Source organism: Nicotiana tomentosiformis, chromosome 4 (assembly GCF_000390325.3).
Source record: "Nicotiana tomentosiformis chromosome 4, ASM39032v3, whole genome shotgun sequence".
In the NCBI taxonomy this organism is placed as follows: Eukaryota; Viridiplantae; Streptophyta; class Magnoliopsida; order Solanales; family Solanaceae; genus Nicotiana; species Nicotiana tomentosiformis.
The window spans coordinates 116,789,076-116,805,161 of NC_090815.1; the positions used below are offsets into that span (position 1 = coordinate 116,789,076).

A 16,086-nucleotide genomic window follows, 5' to 3' on the forward strand; every position below is an offset into this window, starting at 1 on the left:
TTTTCCATTTTCCATTATGATATTATGAAAGGCCACTAAATATTTCCAACATGATATTTTAACCTATAGTTCAGTACCAAACTCTGTTGAGTTTCACAATTTAATTGAGTTTCACATGATCATTCAACGTCAGCAGTATTAAAATAGTAACTAGAGAAAGGCTGAGGGCCTTCTATTTAAAAAGAGGCGTTCACTGCATAGAGTTATATATCCAGAGTTCTAAGCTCAAGCATTTTCTATTGTTTCAGCCATGCAAAACCTATATTACTCTTACTACCCAGAGATCTTTCTGTTTTTTCTTGTCATTTTACTACTAAAACATTTTCTTCATCCCAGGAAACATTTACCACCTAGTCCTTTGTCTCTCCCAATAATCGGTCATCTTTACCTTATAAAAAATTCCCTACACCAGACTTTAACCACCTTATCAACTAAATATGGACCGGTTTTATATCTTCGGTTCGGCTGCCGAAATTTACTGGTTGTATCTTCCCCATCTGCCGTGGAAGAATGCTTTACTAAAAACGATATCATATTTGCGAACCGGCCACGTAGCATGCTAGGAGACCGGGTTTCTTTTAATTATACAGCTATTTTCTGGGCTCCTTACGGCAATCTCTGGAGAGTTCTCCGCCGCCAAACGGCGGTTGAGTTATTCTCTTCTAATAGTCTTCAAAAGTCTTCTGTAATTCGGAACGAAGAACTTGGAATCTTAATTCGCTCTTTGTTTAAAGCCAGCTCCGACAGTACACGTGGCAGCACAAGATCAGTTAACTTGAGCCATTGGGCTTTTGCTTTTGCTTTTAACGTTATGATGAGAATTGGTACTGGAAAATGTTGTGTAAGTGAGGAAGATATAGGAAAAGAGAAGGGGGTTAAAACTATTGAAGAGATGAGGGACTTTTTCTTTGCCAACTTGTTGGTTTTGAACGTGTGTGATTTCTTACCAGTGTTGAAATGGTTTGGGTACAAAGGGATTGAGAAAAAGATGGTATTAACGAACATGAAGAGAAATGAATTCGTGAGCAGCTTACTTGACGAATTTCGACAGAAGAAAAGAACTACAATTACTGTTTCAGAGTCCGTTAGTACTGCTGATGTAATTACCAAGGAGAATAAGAAGAAGACGCTGGTTGAAACTCTCTTGTCTCTACAAGAATCTGAACCTGAATTCTACACAGATGATCTTATTAAAAGCCTTCTAGTGGTACGTTCCTTCAACGTTAGTGCTATCAATAAATTGAATATATTCCTCGTATGCTAGTCTTATTAGTACTGACTTCGCTGATGTGTTTTCGAGAGTCAAATTAAATTTTTTCTTTGACCGTAATTTTATATATATATTTAATATTTTGAATTGTTAGTTATTGTGATTTGTAGTGATTTTCATATAGTTTTTCAATATGTAAATTTTGTTTCAAAAAAACTTAAATATTCTATGTCTGAATTTGTAATGAAAATTAAGAATTTTAAACCTTGGGTTCGGGACTTAGGAGTATTATTCCAAAAGATTCTGGATTTGCTGTTAACAGTACCAGTTATGAACTTGGTCATGTTAGAATTAATTAACCTATTCCTGTTTGTAACAAACACCTAACACAATTTGAGAAACCTAGAATATCTAAGGAAAAACGTACATACGCGAATAGGACATTAAACCTAGACTACTAGTATTGGCAAGAGGATTTTATAACTTATATATACTCGCTATCTAAATTTATGTGATAATGTTTGATTGAGCATGAAGTTTAAAAAAGAAAAATAGGCTTTTGAAACTTATTGTCTAAAACAAGTCATAAACGTTGTGTAGCTATAATTCATCACAAAATTAACGGTAAAAAATTAAATTTAAATTTAAATTATTTTTAAATGTAAAAATATTTTATATTATTTTGGATAGACTAAAAAGAAGGAGTGCATGTTACATAAAATGGGACAAAGGGAGTATATATATAAAATTTAGGCTAATAAACGTCTGGTGGCCGTCCAGGTTTTGTTTGTTGCGGGAACAGAGACCACATCAATGACCATTCAATGGGCAATGCGACTTCTTTTAGCTCACCCTCAGGCATTTACAAAACTGAGAGCTGAGATTGATAGCAAAGTGGGGAACGAGCGATTGCTAAATGAATCTGATCTCTCCAAACTTCCTTATTTGCGGAGTGTAATAAACGAGACACTGAGGTTGTACCCTCCAGTACCACTTCTATTGCCTCACTTCTCGTCAGAAGATTGTACTGTTGCGGGATATCAAGTACCAAAACATACGATCCTAATGATTAACGCTTGGGCTATCCATAGGGATCCCAAATTATGGGACGAGCCTGAAAAGTTCAAACCAGAGCGATTTGAGGCAATGGACTTAGGGGAAAAAGAAGGATTTAATTATAAGTTTATACCATTTGGAATGGGAAGAAGAGCATGTTCTGGAGCCAATATGGGTTTGCGCACTGTTTCCTTGATGTTGGGTTCATTGATTCAGTGGTTTGACTGGAAAAATGTTGAAGAGGAAAATAACCTGGATGCTTGCTATATTAATTCTAAGGTAAATTTGAATAAGGATAAGCCTTTGGAATCTATTTGTATTCCGCGACAGAATTGTATTCAACTCCTTTCGCAGCTCTGACACTATTCGTATATATATATATATATATATATATATATATATATCCCAATGCGTGTACTTCTGTATGATTATGTAATATAATCATATAAAGATTTACCTTTGTGTTCTAATGGAATGTACTAAATAAGATCCAAGTTGGAAACATTGTGGAAATGGAACATGTAATATATATAATGCTTAAGTAATTGTTTTGGTTAAATGCAAACGTCTCTCCACCTTCATTCTCTTAAAAAAATTGTTGCAACGTGGGTGAGCACATAATTTTTTGCTATTCTTGAATTTTTCCATCACTTTTTAGTATTTATATATATTTTAGCTCTTATTTCACTTTTTATAGTTATTACTTAAGAAAATTATATCATACATTTTACCACTAATACAATTATTCCCTCACAACTCACACTCGCACTCTCACTCTTCCTCTTTAATAACTCACACTCCCACTCTCTCTTACTTATATAAAAAAAACACTATGTCATACGGAGAAGGGGAGCTCTCGGCAGACTCAAAAAAAGGAAGACGAAGTTTGAGAACTTTGAGGGAATTTTACTGAGAACAAAAGGCCAGCAAAAATTCCAGCCAAACAACCTCCAAAACACTACTGTTTCATCCCAAAATCCACCCCAAAAATGACTTCAAACCCATCTGAAAACAGTCACAAAATCAGCTCTAAAAAGCGACCAAAATTTCATTCAAAACCGGTCGAAAAACAGCCACCAAACTGCTCCAAAACCAGCAAAAAACAGCCACTGATTCACTAGTTTTGCAAGGTCGATCGAGGTCGCAAGTCGCGATTTTTTCGTTCGAGACTCCGTCGCCGGTTCGAGACTTCTTTGTACGCAGCATAAAGGTTACAGATCCAATAATAAAAAGGTCCATTTTCGCTTACTGTTTAAGTACGTATTACATTTGCCTTTTGGTAGGTTTCTTCTTTTAAATATTCTATGTGTTTCCTCTGTTATTTCGTTGTCTTATTTTGATTAATTTATTTTATTTGTTTTAGTTTAATAGTTTAATAGTTTAATCAGATGAATATTGATTGCTTTGTTGGTTCTACTAATGAATTTTTAAAGGTTGAGAGATAATAATGTTTGTTTAAATTACAATACGTGCGGTCAGTACTTGGGTCACAAAATTTGGGTTTTAAGGGAACAAAGATGGAAAGAATAATTTTTGGGCCTAAACGCATGGACTACCTAATGATTTGGGTAACGTAAGGATTAACTAGCATTAAAGGGTTTGGGATTTTAGCTAATTCTTCTACATGAAAATTGCGCTGCCAATAATTTTGGACTGAGTGAGGACTTTGTTTAAACCATAAAGTTTCTTAGCTTTTTCATAACTAATTTACTACACTTCCTCCATAATAAATTCCATAACTTATGTCTCACAATAATCTCAAAATTTAGGAAGAATAATGAACACTGTTAGAGTGCTTTAGGTGCGTTTTAAATTTATTATCGTGATTATGTACACGTTCAAGTGAAATAATTATGGTTCCCAAAATAAATTAAGGTACGCGTTCGCGCGACTTTGGCCAAAAATAATCTTAATAAATAATAAAGCGTGATTAATTGTGTACACGTACGCGTGACATGATTTTAGCACACTAAATAAAACGGATTTACACACATGTGATCCGTTTTAAAAATAATTCCATATTTTAATAATTAAAAGCGGATAGATAAAATATGAAAACTAAGAAATCACAGTTTATCCAAAATTAATTCAAGCCAAGTTGTAGTCAATAAAGCGACCGTGCTAGAACCACGGGACTCGAGGAATGCCTTACACCTTCTCCCCGGTCAACAAAATTTCTTACCCGGACTTTATTTTCGTGGACCAATAATAAAAGAGGTAAATCTTCCTTTGAATAAGGATTCAAATAAAAGGTGACTTGGAATACCGAAAAATCAAATTTCAAGTGGCGACTCTGAATAATAAAATAATCCCCACTTCAAAATTATCACTTTAGTTGGAAAAACTCTTTAACACATATCTTTTGTGGGATAAAAATGAGGCGTGACAATGTGTATTAATGGCCTGAATTTTTAACTGATGTTGATTACCAGAGTTTTACATACATTACTGTGTACGGTCAAAACCGGTTTCGACCTTCGTATGATTAGTCAAGATTGGAACATAATGGACCGAATGACGTCTTCATAATATCGAGATGAGATCTGAAGCCAGGAGACCGAGCTCAAGTTTCAGGGACCAATCAAATACCGAGCTCAAAATCATTATCGAGCTCGGGTTCAAGTCGAACTAAGACGAGAAGTGATGTTATCGAGCTCAAGAGCCAGAGTACGATCAATACCGAACCTCGAGTCAATATCAAGCTCTAATTCTGGAGATCGTCCAATACCAAGCCCGATCAAGGTCGAGCTAAGAGACAAGAGCCGTTATAGCCGCACTAAGGGAGAAAATCTCGGTAAAAATTAAGGAAAAGCTAATTAACTAATCTATCATGGGATCCCCACTATGTATTTTTTATATCTAAAGAAGGGTTTTCTCCATTATAAGAAGAATGGCTATCATTTCTGTAAGGAAAAAAAGACATCTACACACTCCCATATTGAAAAGATTATTGGTATTCATATAAAGATTATCCTTTTTCTGGCTTTGGGTATTGATTCATCTTGCTTGTTCATAAATTATTTTTCACTCAATCTGGTTTGTATTTTATTTTTTTTACAGTCAATATTCGATATATTTCTACTTACTTTTTCAATTTGTGCCAAGTTATACCACGTATCCTTAGAGCTACGTATAAATTCAACTCTATCCGTTTTTCGGATAATCAGTTTGGCGCCATCCGTGGGGCTAAGGATAATAGTGGTTATTTGGCACAAACCTCTGTGAAACATATTATTTTACACTTGCTCTTGGAAGTGTCTTTGAATTTCAGGTTGAAAACGATGAATTCTCAATTAATGGCACTACTTATTGACAACGAAGCTGGCCTTCAAAATGAGAACAACAACTTAACCCCCGGGGGTGGAAGGCCACTCGTCGATCCCCTTGGAGCTCTGATCAAAGAGCCAATAGACGTTAATTCACATGCGACCATCGAGGCAAACCAACGTTCCAACCCTGAAAATAGCATTCATGGTGGAACTCGATCCGCAGCTCGAAATACCCAAAATGCTGAGAAAAACGGAATCAACTTGCGTATGATTTTCGAAATGTTGCAGGCTTAACAAGTAGCAATAGCCCAATTGCAGAGCCAAACCCAGGCACCGACCAGACTCGAGTATAGTCCACCCCAAGAAGTCACCAACAAAACAGGGTCAACTGCAGTAAGGTCAAATGAGCAATAATCGGGGACTAATCCCGAAATTATTAAGATGTTTGAGGAACTTACAAACGAATAGAGTCGGGAGAAAGGAGGATTGAAGCAAATAACAAAAAGGTGAAAACATATAACTCCAGGGTCGATAAGATCCCGGGGGCACCACCGATATTGAAAGGCCTGGATTCCAAAAAATTCATACAAAAGCCCTTTTCCCCGAGTGCAACTCCGAAATCTATCCCTAAGAAGTTTCGTATGTCCGAAATTCCTAAATATAATGGAACAACCGACCCCAACAAACACATCAGCTCTTACACATGTGCCATTAAAGGGAACGACCTAGAGGACGACCAGATCGAATCTGTATTATTGAAAAAATTCGGTGAAACTCTATCAAAGGGAGCAATGATGTGGTATCATAATTTACAGTCTAACTCTATCGATTTTTTTGCTATGCTTGCAGATTCTTTCGTAAAAGTACATGCTAGAGCAAAAGAGGTCGAGACCAGAAAGTCGTACCTTTTCAAGTTAAGGCAAAAAGATAACGAGATGCTAAGAGAATTCATATCTCGTTTCCAAATGGAACGAATAGACCTACCACTAGTCACAGACGATTGGGTTGTTCAAGCTTTCACTCAAAGTATGAACGAACGAAGCTCGATAGCTTCACGACGGTTGAAGCAGAACCTAATCAAATACCCAGCTATTATCTGGGCCTATGTTCACAATCGGTATCAATCGAAGATTAAAGTCGAAGACGACCAGTTGGGTTCTGGGTCCGTTATTAAAGGGGACGTCAACAAAGAACAAAGGCTGGTCAGGAACCGATACCAGTCGTATAGTGGGGATTAAAGGGACAACGAACCAAGATGTAACCTCGTACAAAGCAATAAAAGAAGTGATTGAGGCTAAGGGTCTCGGGGGCTGATGAACAAGAATGGGTTCGACTGGCATACTGGACCTAAGGAAGTGTCGCAGTTATCGGAATATAACTTCTACATTGATACATCAGCCATCGTGTCGGCTATCGGACGCATCAAAGATACTAAATGGCATCGACCTTTGCAGACCGATCCATCCCCAGAGGAATACCAACCAAATGTGTGAATATCATAGTGCTCATGGCCACAGAACAGAAGACTGCAGGCAATTGAGAGAGGAGGTAGCCCGGTTATTCAATAAAGGGCACCTTCGAGAATTTTTAAGTGACCGGGCCAAAAACCATTTCAAAAATAGGGATTTTAAAAGACAAAATGAACAAGAAGAGCCACAACACATCATCCACATAATCATCGGTGGGATCGATATCCCTTGGGAGGGCGGTGCTTAAGCGCACTAAGGTGTCGATTGAAAGAGAGAATCGACCTCGGTCTCAGGATTACACACCTAAAGGAACTTTGTCCTTTAGTGATGAAGACGCAGAAGGAATCGTACAACCCCATAACGATGCACTGGTAATATCTGTACTTATGAATAAAACTCAAGTTAAGCGTGTGTTAATTGATCCAGGTAGCTCGGCCAACATTATTAGATCGAAGAGCTCGATCTATAGGATCGGGTCGTGCCCGGAACCCTGATTCTAAACGGATTCAATATGGCATGTGAAACGACTAAGGGCAAGATAATCCTGCCAATAAACGTGGCCGGGACCATCCAAGAAATAAAGTTCCACGTGATCGAAGGCGACATGAGATATAACGCTCTTTTTGAAAGGTCGTGGATCCACAATATGAGAGTCGTACCCTCGACCCTCCACCAAGTTATGAAATTTCCAACATCAAAGGGAGTCAAAACAATCTACGGAGAAGGGCCGCAAAAGAAATGTTTGCCATCGATGAGGTGATTCCGATATCTACACTATCATCGACAAAGGGAACAGATTCGAAGGAGGAACAAGACACCGGATAGCAATCACAAACGCCAGCTTCGACCCAGCTAGAGAATTAGAAGACTGACGGTGATGATGAACATGGGGTCCCTCGATCATTCGTGGTCCCCGATGATTCCGACGCTACCTAATCAATAGTCGAAGAATTGGAGCAAATCACGCTAATCGAACATCTGCCCAAACGAAAGGTATACCTGGGCACGGGATTAGATCCCGAGCTAAGGAAAAAGCTTATTCAATTTCTTATAGCTAACATGAACTGTTTCGCTTGGTCCCATCTTGACATGACAGGGATCCCACTGGGAATCACCACTCATAGGCTAAGCTTAGACCCAAAATTTCACCCGGTAAAACAAAAAAGAAGGCCCCAGTCCGAGGTCAAACATGCCTTCATCAAAGACGAGGTAACCAAACTTCTTAAAATAAGATCCATTCGAGAAGTAACATATCCTGAATGGCTAACGAATGTGGTGGCAGTCCATAGAAAGGGGAACAAGCTTAGAATGTGCATAGATTATAAAGATCTGAATAAAGCATGCCCTAAGGATTCTTTTCCTCTGCCGAATATCGATCGTATGATCGATGCAACGGCCGGCCATGAGATTCTCAGTTTTCTCGATGCCTATTCCGGGTACAACCAAATACAGATGAACCCGGAGGATTAAGAAAAAACCTCGTTTATTAATAAGTACGGTACCTACTGTTATAATGTAATGTCATTCGGTCTAAAAAATGCTGATGCAACTTATAGAAGTTTATATTGATGACATGTTAGTTAAATCCCTGCGAACAGAGGACCATTTAAAGCATTTGCAGGAAACTTTCGACATACTAAAGGAATACAATATGAAGCTCAACCCCGAAAAATATTTTTCGGGGTCGGCTCGAGAAAGTTCCCCAGTTTCATGGCGTCCAATCGAGGAATCGAGATTAACCCCGATAAAATTAAAACTATCGAGGACATCACAGTGGTGGATAACGTAAAGGTCGTACAGAGACTAACGGGACGGATAGCCACCCTAGGACGATTCATTTCGAGATCCTCAAATAGGATCCACCGATTTTTCTCTCTACTTAAGAAGAAAAGCAATTTTGCATGGACTCCAGAATGTCAGCAGGATTTGGAAGAGCTAAAACGGTATTTATCGAGCCCGTCATTGCTTCATACCCCGAAGGCCGACGAACAACTTTATCTATATTTAGCTATCTCGGAGATAGCGGTAAGTGGAGTCCTGATTCGAGAAGAACGAGGTACGCAATTCCCTATCTAATATGCCAGTCGAACTTTAGGCGAGGCTGAAACTAGATATCCACACTTAAAACAATTAGTGCTTGCTTTGATAAGTTCATGTAGGAAACAAAAACCATATTTCCAGTGCCATCCGATACATGTTGTAACAACTTATCCTCTTCAAAATATTTTCACAAACCTGAGCTTTCAGGTCGATTGGCCAAATGGGCCATAGAGATCGGCGGGTACGACATCGAGTATCGACCTCGAACCGCTATCAAATCCCAAATCTTAGCAGACTTCGTGGATGACTATATGCCGGCCTTCGTACCCGAGATCGAAAAAGAATTATTGATAAGATTGGGTACCTCTTCGGGAGTCTGGACCCTCTTTACGGACGGTGCCTCGAACGCAAAAGGGTCTGGACTGGGCATTGTACTAAAATCACCCACAAGTAATGTAATAAGGCAGTCTATTAGAACTACAAAATTGACTAACAATGAGGCCGAGTATGAGGCCGTGATTGCAGGTCTCGAACTAGCTAGAAGCTTGGGAGCCAAGGTCATAGAGGATAAATGTGATTCCCTCCTCGTGATAAATCAAGTCAATGGGACTTTTGAAGTCCGAGAAGATCGAATGTAGAGATACTTGGATAAATTACAAGTTACTCTACATCGATTTAAGTAATAGACTTTGCAACATGTACCTCGAGAGCAGAACAGTGAGGCCGGCGCTCTTGCAAACTTGGGTTCATCGGTCGAGGATGACCAACTCAACTCGGGAACTGTTGTGCAACTCATAAGATCGGTGGTCGAAGAAGGATACGCCGAGATAAAATCCACAAGTCTAACCTCAGATTGGAGAAACAAATATATAGAGTACTTCAAAAATGGGAAGCATCCAATAGATCCAAAGGAATCGAGAGCTTTGCGCGTAAAGGCAGCACGGTTCACCCTGTCCGAGGACGGAACGCTGTACAGAAGGACATTCGATGGACCATTGGCAATATGTTTGGGACCAGGAGACACCGATTACATCTTACGTGAAATTCACGAAGGGACTTGTGGAAATCATTTTGGTGCCGATTTGTTGGTCCACAAAATAATCAGAGTAGGATATTATTGGATCGATATGAACAAGGATGCAAGGGAGTTCGTTCGAAAATGCGACAAATGTCAAAGGCATGCGCCCATGATTCATCAACCCGGGGAGCTACTCCATTCGGTCGTATCTCCATGGCCTTTCATGAAATGGGGGATGGACATCGTCGGACCCCTCCCGTCGGCCTTAGGTAAAGCTCAGTTTATTTTGTTTATGACTGATTATTTTTCTAAATGGGTAGAAGCATAGGCTTTCGAGAAAGTCAGAGAAAAAGAAGTGATAGACTTCATTTGGGACCATATCATATGTCGATTCAGGGTGCCAGCCGAGATTGTATATGATAATGGAAAATAATTTCTCGGCAGCAAAGTAACTAAATTTCTCGAGGATCACAAAATCAAAAGGATCCTATCAATACCTTATCATCCCAGCGGAAACGGACAGGTCGAATCGACCAACAAAGCCATCATCCAAAATCTTAAGAAAAGATTAGTCGACGCTAAAGGAAAATAGAGAGAAATACTGCCTGAAGTCCTATGGGCATACCGCACAACATCTAAATCCAGTACCGGGACAACACCATTCTTGTTGGTTTACGGCGCCGAAGCTCTTATCCGGTTAAGGTCGGAGAACCTAGCGTCAGGTTTGGATATGCAACAATGGAGTCGAATAACGAGACCATGAACACGAGCCTAGAATTATTGGACGAAATACGAGAGGCCACTCTCGTCCGATTGGCCGCCCAAAAATAGCGGATCGAAATATACTACAATCGAAGAACTAATCTTCGATATTTTAAAATCGGGGACTTAGTACTAAGGAAAATCACTCTCATCACCCGAAATCTGAATGAAGGAAAACTAGGCCCGAACTGGAAAGGACCATATCAGGTCCTCAAAATCGTCGGAAAGAGGTCCTACAAGCTCAGCGTGATAAACGACAAACAACTACTGAGCAATTAGAATGTTTTGCACCTAAAACGATATTAATGTGAAGGTATGACCCTCCCATTTTCGTTTATATTTTAAAATTAACCCTTGCAAGTGTTCGACGAGAAACAAAGATGGATTATTCAACCCGAAGACTTTAGGTCTGAAAGCGCGCATTTCACTCTTTTTCCCTTAGACCGGTTTTATCCCAAACAGGTTTTTCGGAAAGTTTTTTAATGAGGCAACCATTGATCGTGCTAACTTAGAACAGCTCAACAGTATCCGAGGCCTCTTTTCAATCAACCTCGAATACTGGAGGGCATTACCCTCGAAGATATTAAGTTCGATGCAAGAAAGTTACATCACGGCAACAGGGTTTCGATAGGAAATATTGTAAGGGCCAAATGGTCAAAACGAACCATGCCCGTGTAGTTTGTTCGAGCCCTGGCACAAAACATAAACACATATATAATGACTTGTAAAAGAGAAATTTCTTCTTTACCGATACCTCATATCTCGGAAAGACTTTTCTATTTCATGATCTATTATCAAACAGGCTCAAGGTCCCCATAAATTGGGAACTGCCAACCGAAAAACCAACGAGATCAAGCTCCACATAAGCCTAAGGGCTACATTATTTTGAGTTCGTGCAAATGCTCACTCGACTATAAATCCTAAGGGCTACCCTTATTTCGAGTTCGAGAAAATCCTCACTCGACCATAAAGCCTAAGGGCTACCCTAACTCGAGTTCGAGCAACCATTCTCACTCGGGGACTATCTATCAAGCCCAAGGGCTACTCTTACTTCGAGCTCGAGCAAACACCCGCTCGACCAATAAGCCTATGGGCTACATTACTTTGAGTTTGAGCAAACACCCGCTCGACCAATAAGCCTACGGGATACATTATTTTGAATTCGAGCAAATACTCACTCGACCATTAAGCCTAAGGGATACTCTTACTTCGATCTCGAGCAAACACTCACTCGACCATAAAGCCCACGGGCTATATTTTTTAGAAAATACTCACTCGACTATTAAGCCTAAGGGATACTCTTACTTTGAGCTCGAGAAAATACTCGCTCGACCATAAAGCCTACGGGCTACTTCGAGTTCGAGAAAACACTCAATCGATTATAAAGACTACAAGGTCCAACTTCGATCAAATTGCCTAAAGCCTCGAACTTATGAAAACTTTTATAAGGCATGAATGAAACAAAATTTTCACAATACAAAAAATGAAACAAAGACAAGTCGGGAAAGGAAAAGATCTTTATATATATAAGAGTATTTACAATGTCCGATCAGGACCCTACACAAAAAGATTAAAAAGAGAAAAAACCCTAAAGTTCCTGATTTTCTCCTAGGACAGTCTCTTCTCCATCGAGCTCTTCCCATCTCTCAGACCCACTCTTTCTCTCATCATCATCATCCTCATCATTGGAAGCTAAGGCTCTAGCATCGGCTTCCAGTTCTTTAGCCTTTATTATCTCTTCGGTAAGGTCGAAACCTCGAGCATGGATCTCCTCGAGGGTTTCCCTACGAGATTGGCATTTGGCGAGTTCAGCAACCCAATGTGCTCGAGTTTGAGATGTCTCAGTTGCCTCTCTCGCTTGTACTTGAGCGGTCTCAGCATCGACTAGGTAGATGGCCACGATCGCGTCAGCCTCGACTTTAGCCTTTTCAGCTTCAGATTTGGCCCTATTAAGTTCGGAAGCCAACCGAGCTTCGAGCTCTGCTATTTTCTTCGGCTGAGCCGAGATCTTCTTTTTCATGCCTCGAAGCTGACTTTCGGCCGATGAAAACTGGGATAAGGCAGTCTCTTTTTCTGCAGCGAAGCGGTCAATACTTTCTTTCCAACCCAAGGTCTTCGCCTTCATCGAATCGACCTCCTCGCGGTGCTGCCCGGTCACCTCAATCTTCTACTGCAGCTGTGAGATTGAAATATTAGCCTCCGTTCCCGAATCGAGCCCCTGAGCTTTTAAAATTTTCATTACCTGCTCGATTAGGTCGGACTGATCTTGGTGAGCCTTGGCCAATTCGGCACGGGGGTCCTTGATTTCCTCTTTTCTTTGCCTGCAGAGGAGTTTAAGGGCATTTCTCTCCTCCATGAGCCCTCAAAGGTCGGCCTCGTACCGACTCATCTCAACTCGGGACCGAGAACATGCTTCCTGATGAAGCACTGAGGCCTACACAGAAAGAAGAAAAGAAGTTAGAAAATAAAAACGATCACAAGGGTAATACCAAAAAGGGAAGTTAAGGCTTACCCGATTCAGAGCTTGCTGCAATTTGTTAAAAAGACCCGATGTCTCACCCGAGTCCTTCCTCGAGACCTCCAAATCGCTCAGGCCGGTAGCATCTTTGACCCCAGTAAAATAATCACAAAAGGGATCTTCCCTTCCGTGGCCTCCTTCGACTGAAAGGGTCTTCAAGGCCCGAGCCTCTCGAATCATTAACTCGGAAAACAAAGGGAGCAGCGGGAAGCCTCCAATTTCTATTGCCCCAAGTGAACCACTTGGGCGTTCTCTCCATCTCGAGGGTCCTCGAGATCAGCCCCTGCAGCCGTACCCACCATTGGCTCATTATGGTGGGAGGTAGCTTCGATCCTCGACGACTTGGGGACTTCAACCAATTCTCTTCCCGAGACTCCCTCATCACGAGATGGAATCTCTGTTGCTTTCACCGATTCAGTAGCCTTTGGGGCATCGGTGCTCATTTTCACTCGGGCCACCAGCCCGTAGTCATCATCTTCCTCTTCGTCATCTTCATCTCTAAGATGCCGAACAAAGTCTTCAGTCAGAAGGATGATATTCTCTCTTGGCCTACTAGCCGACTTCTTAGGTTTCGGATCCTCTGAGGTCGAGATCTTTTTCCTCTTTTTGTCCTTCGCCGGTTTCAGTACCGGGAATGAAGTCTCCTTCTCACCGGATAAGGGCCTTATAACGGCATCTTTGCCAAGTCCTGTATAAATAGAAAATAAGTAAGAAACAGTTTACAAAGTCAACAAAGACATGGAAATTAAGGTTAACATGTGTTTTGGCCTCCCATTGGCCCTTTGATAAATCGCGCCACGAGCGTTCGACATATGTAGAAGTCGAAGCCAGGTCCCGTACCCAGCTCTTAAGGTTAGGAACTGCACCGGGCATCCAAGCAACCGTTATATCATGGAAACGGATATCGGTGAGAGAGAAACGAAGGAGCAAGACAATGGGAGTTAACAGTAGGATTATACTTACGCTTCATATTTCATTCCTCGGGAAATGGCATCTTTTCGGCCGGGATTAGGTCAGAAGTCTTCACTCGAATGAACCGGCCTATCCAGCCTCGGTCCTTGTCCTCGTCTATGCTTGAGAACAACACTTTGATGGCCCAACACTGGAATTTTATTAACCCACCTCGGTATAGGCGGGGGCTGTACAACCTGATGATGTGGTCGAGGGCAAAGGGCATCCCTTCGATTTTGTTTACAAAGAAGCGGATCAGGATAACGATTCGCTAAAAAGAATGATGGATTTGGCCTAGGGTTACCCGGTATTGGCGGCAAAAATCAATGACAACAGGGTCGAGGGGGCCCAATGTGAAAGGGTAAGTATAAATACTTAAAACCCCTTTCACATAAGTAGTAATATCTTCTTCGGGAGCCGGGATTATCACTTTTTTTTCTCCAGTGGAAATCTTTCCTTACCTGTTTAAGATATCCCTCAGTTATCGAGAACATATACCTCGATACTGGTTTGCATAGACCAGGAATCGACGAGGCTTTATCGATCTTAAAATCAGAAGTGAGAACACCCCCCTCCCCCGGGAACACATTCCTCAGGTCGTGGCTCCACCGGTGTTTTGTCGCCGGCGGGCCGTGAAGAAGAAGCGTTTTCTTTTTTAGGAACATTTTTTGACGTTTTCGCCATTTGGATTTGAAGATTGAAAATAGAGCGAGATGACAAGATTTGGTGTTCAAAAGAGAGATTTTGTAGTGAAAATCACAGATTCGCAGATGGAAAACTTAGAAAATGCGAAAAGGAACTTAGAAGATTTGGAGATTGGAGATCTAAAAGTAAAAAATGATAAATAAAGGAGCTATTTATAGAGTTGGCAATGACGGTTCAATATCAGTAGTGGCCGACCATCGTCTGACACGCATTTAATGCCTTGGTAACTGAACTGACGGGACATCTATTATGTACGTCATGGTCGGGCTCGATGCAAACGTCAGTGTATATCTAGTCATGCCGTTGGAAAATCATGTCGTTTCTCGCCACATCCTTCCCGAGAAACGAGGGGACTATCTGTGTATGGTCAAAACCGATTTCGACCTTCGTATGATTAGTCAAGATTGGAACATAATGGACCGACAGACGTCTTCATAATATCGAGATGAGATCTGAAGCTAGGAGACCGAGCTCAAGTTTCAAGGACCGATCAAATACCGAGCTCGAAGTCATTATCGAGCTCGGGTTCAAATCGAACTATGACGAGAAGTGGTGTTATCGAGCTCAAGAGCCAGAGTCCGATCAATGCCGAACCTCGAGTCAATATCGAAATCTAATTCTGAAGATCGACTAATACCAAGTCCGATCAAGATCGAGCTAAGAGACAAGAGTCGTTATAGCCGCACTAAGGGAGATTATCTCGATGGCAATTAAGGAAAAACCAATTAACTAATCTATCATGGGATCCCCACTATGTATTTTTTATATCTAAAGAAGGGTTTTCTCCATTATAAGAAGAATGGCTATCATTTCTGTAAGGGAAAAAAGACATCTACACACTCCCATATTGAAAAGATTATTGGTATTCATATAAAGATTATCCTTTTTCTGGCTTTGGGTATTGATTCGTCTTGATTGTTCATAAATCGTTACTAACACTCTAATCAAATTAAAACTTATACTCCTAGTAATTAAAGTAACCAGCGGTAGCTAACATTGACTACATAAATCAAAGACTAATTATATAATATCATTATTAGGTTAAAAAAGAGATCTAGAGGAAGCTAACCGGTCGCTGACCACCCGCG

The 16,086-nt window shown here is 40.6% G+C and overlaps 1 protein-coding gene across 1 annotated transcript; it reads left to right on the top strand.

Moving 5' to 3' along the window:
- The first annotated feature begins 235 nt into the window (after positions 1–235).
- Positions 236–2,652, top strand: LOC104093266 (cytochrome P450 81C13-like). Its single transcript, XM_009598992.4, has 2 exons — positions 236–1,207; positions 1,991–2,652. Exons 1-2 carry the CDS (start codon positions 251–253, stop codon positions 2,624–2,626), a joined length of 1,593 nt encoding a protein of 530 aa, XP_009597287.1. The 5' UTR covers positions 236–250; the 3' UTR covers positions 2,627–2,652.
- The last annotated feature ends 13,434 nt before the right edge of the window (positions 2,653–16,086 follow it).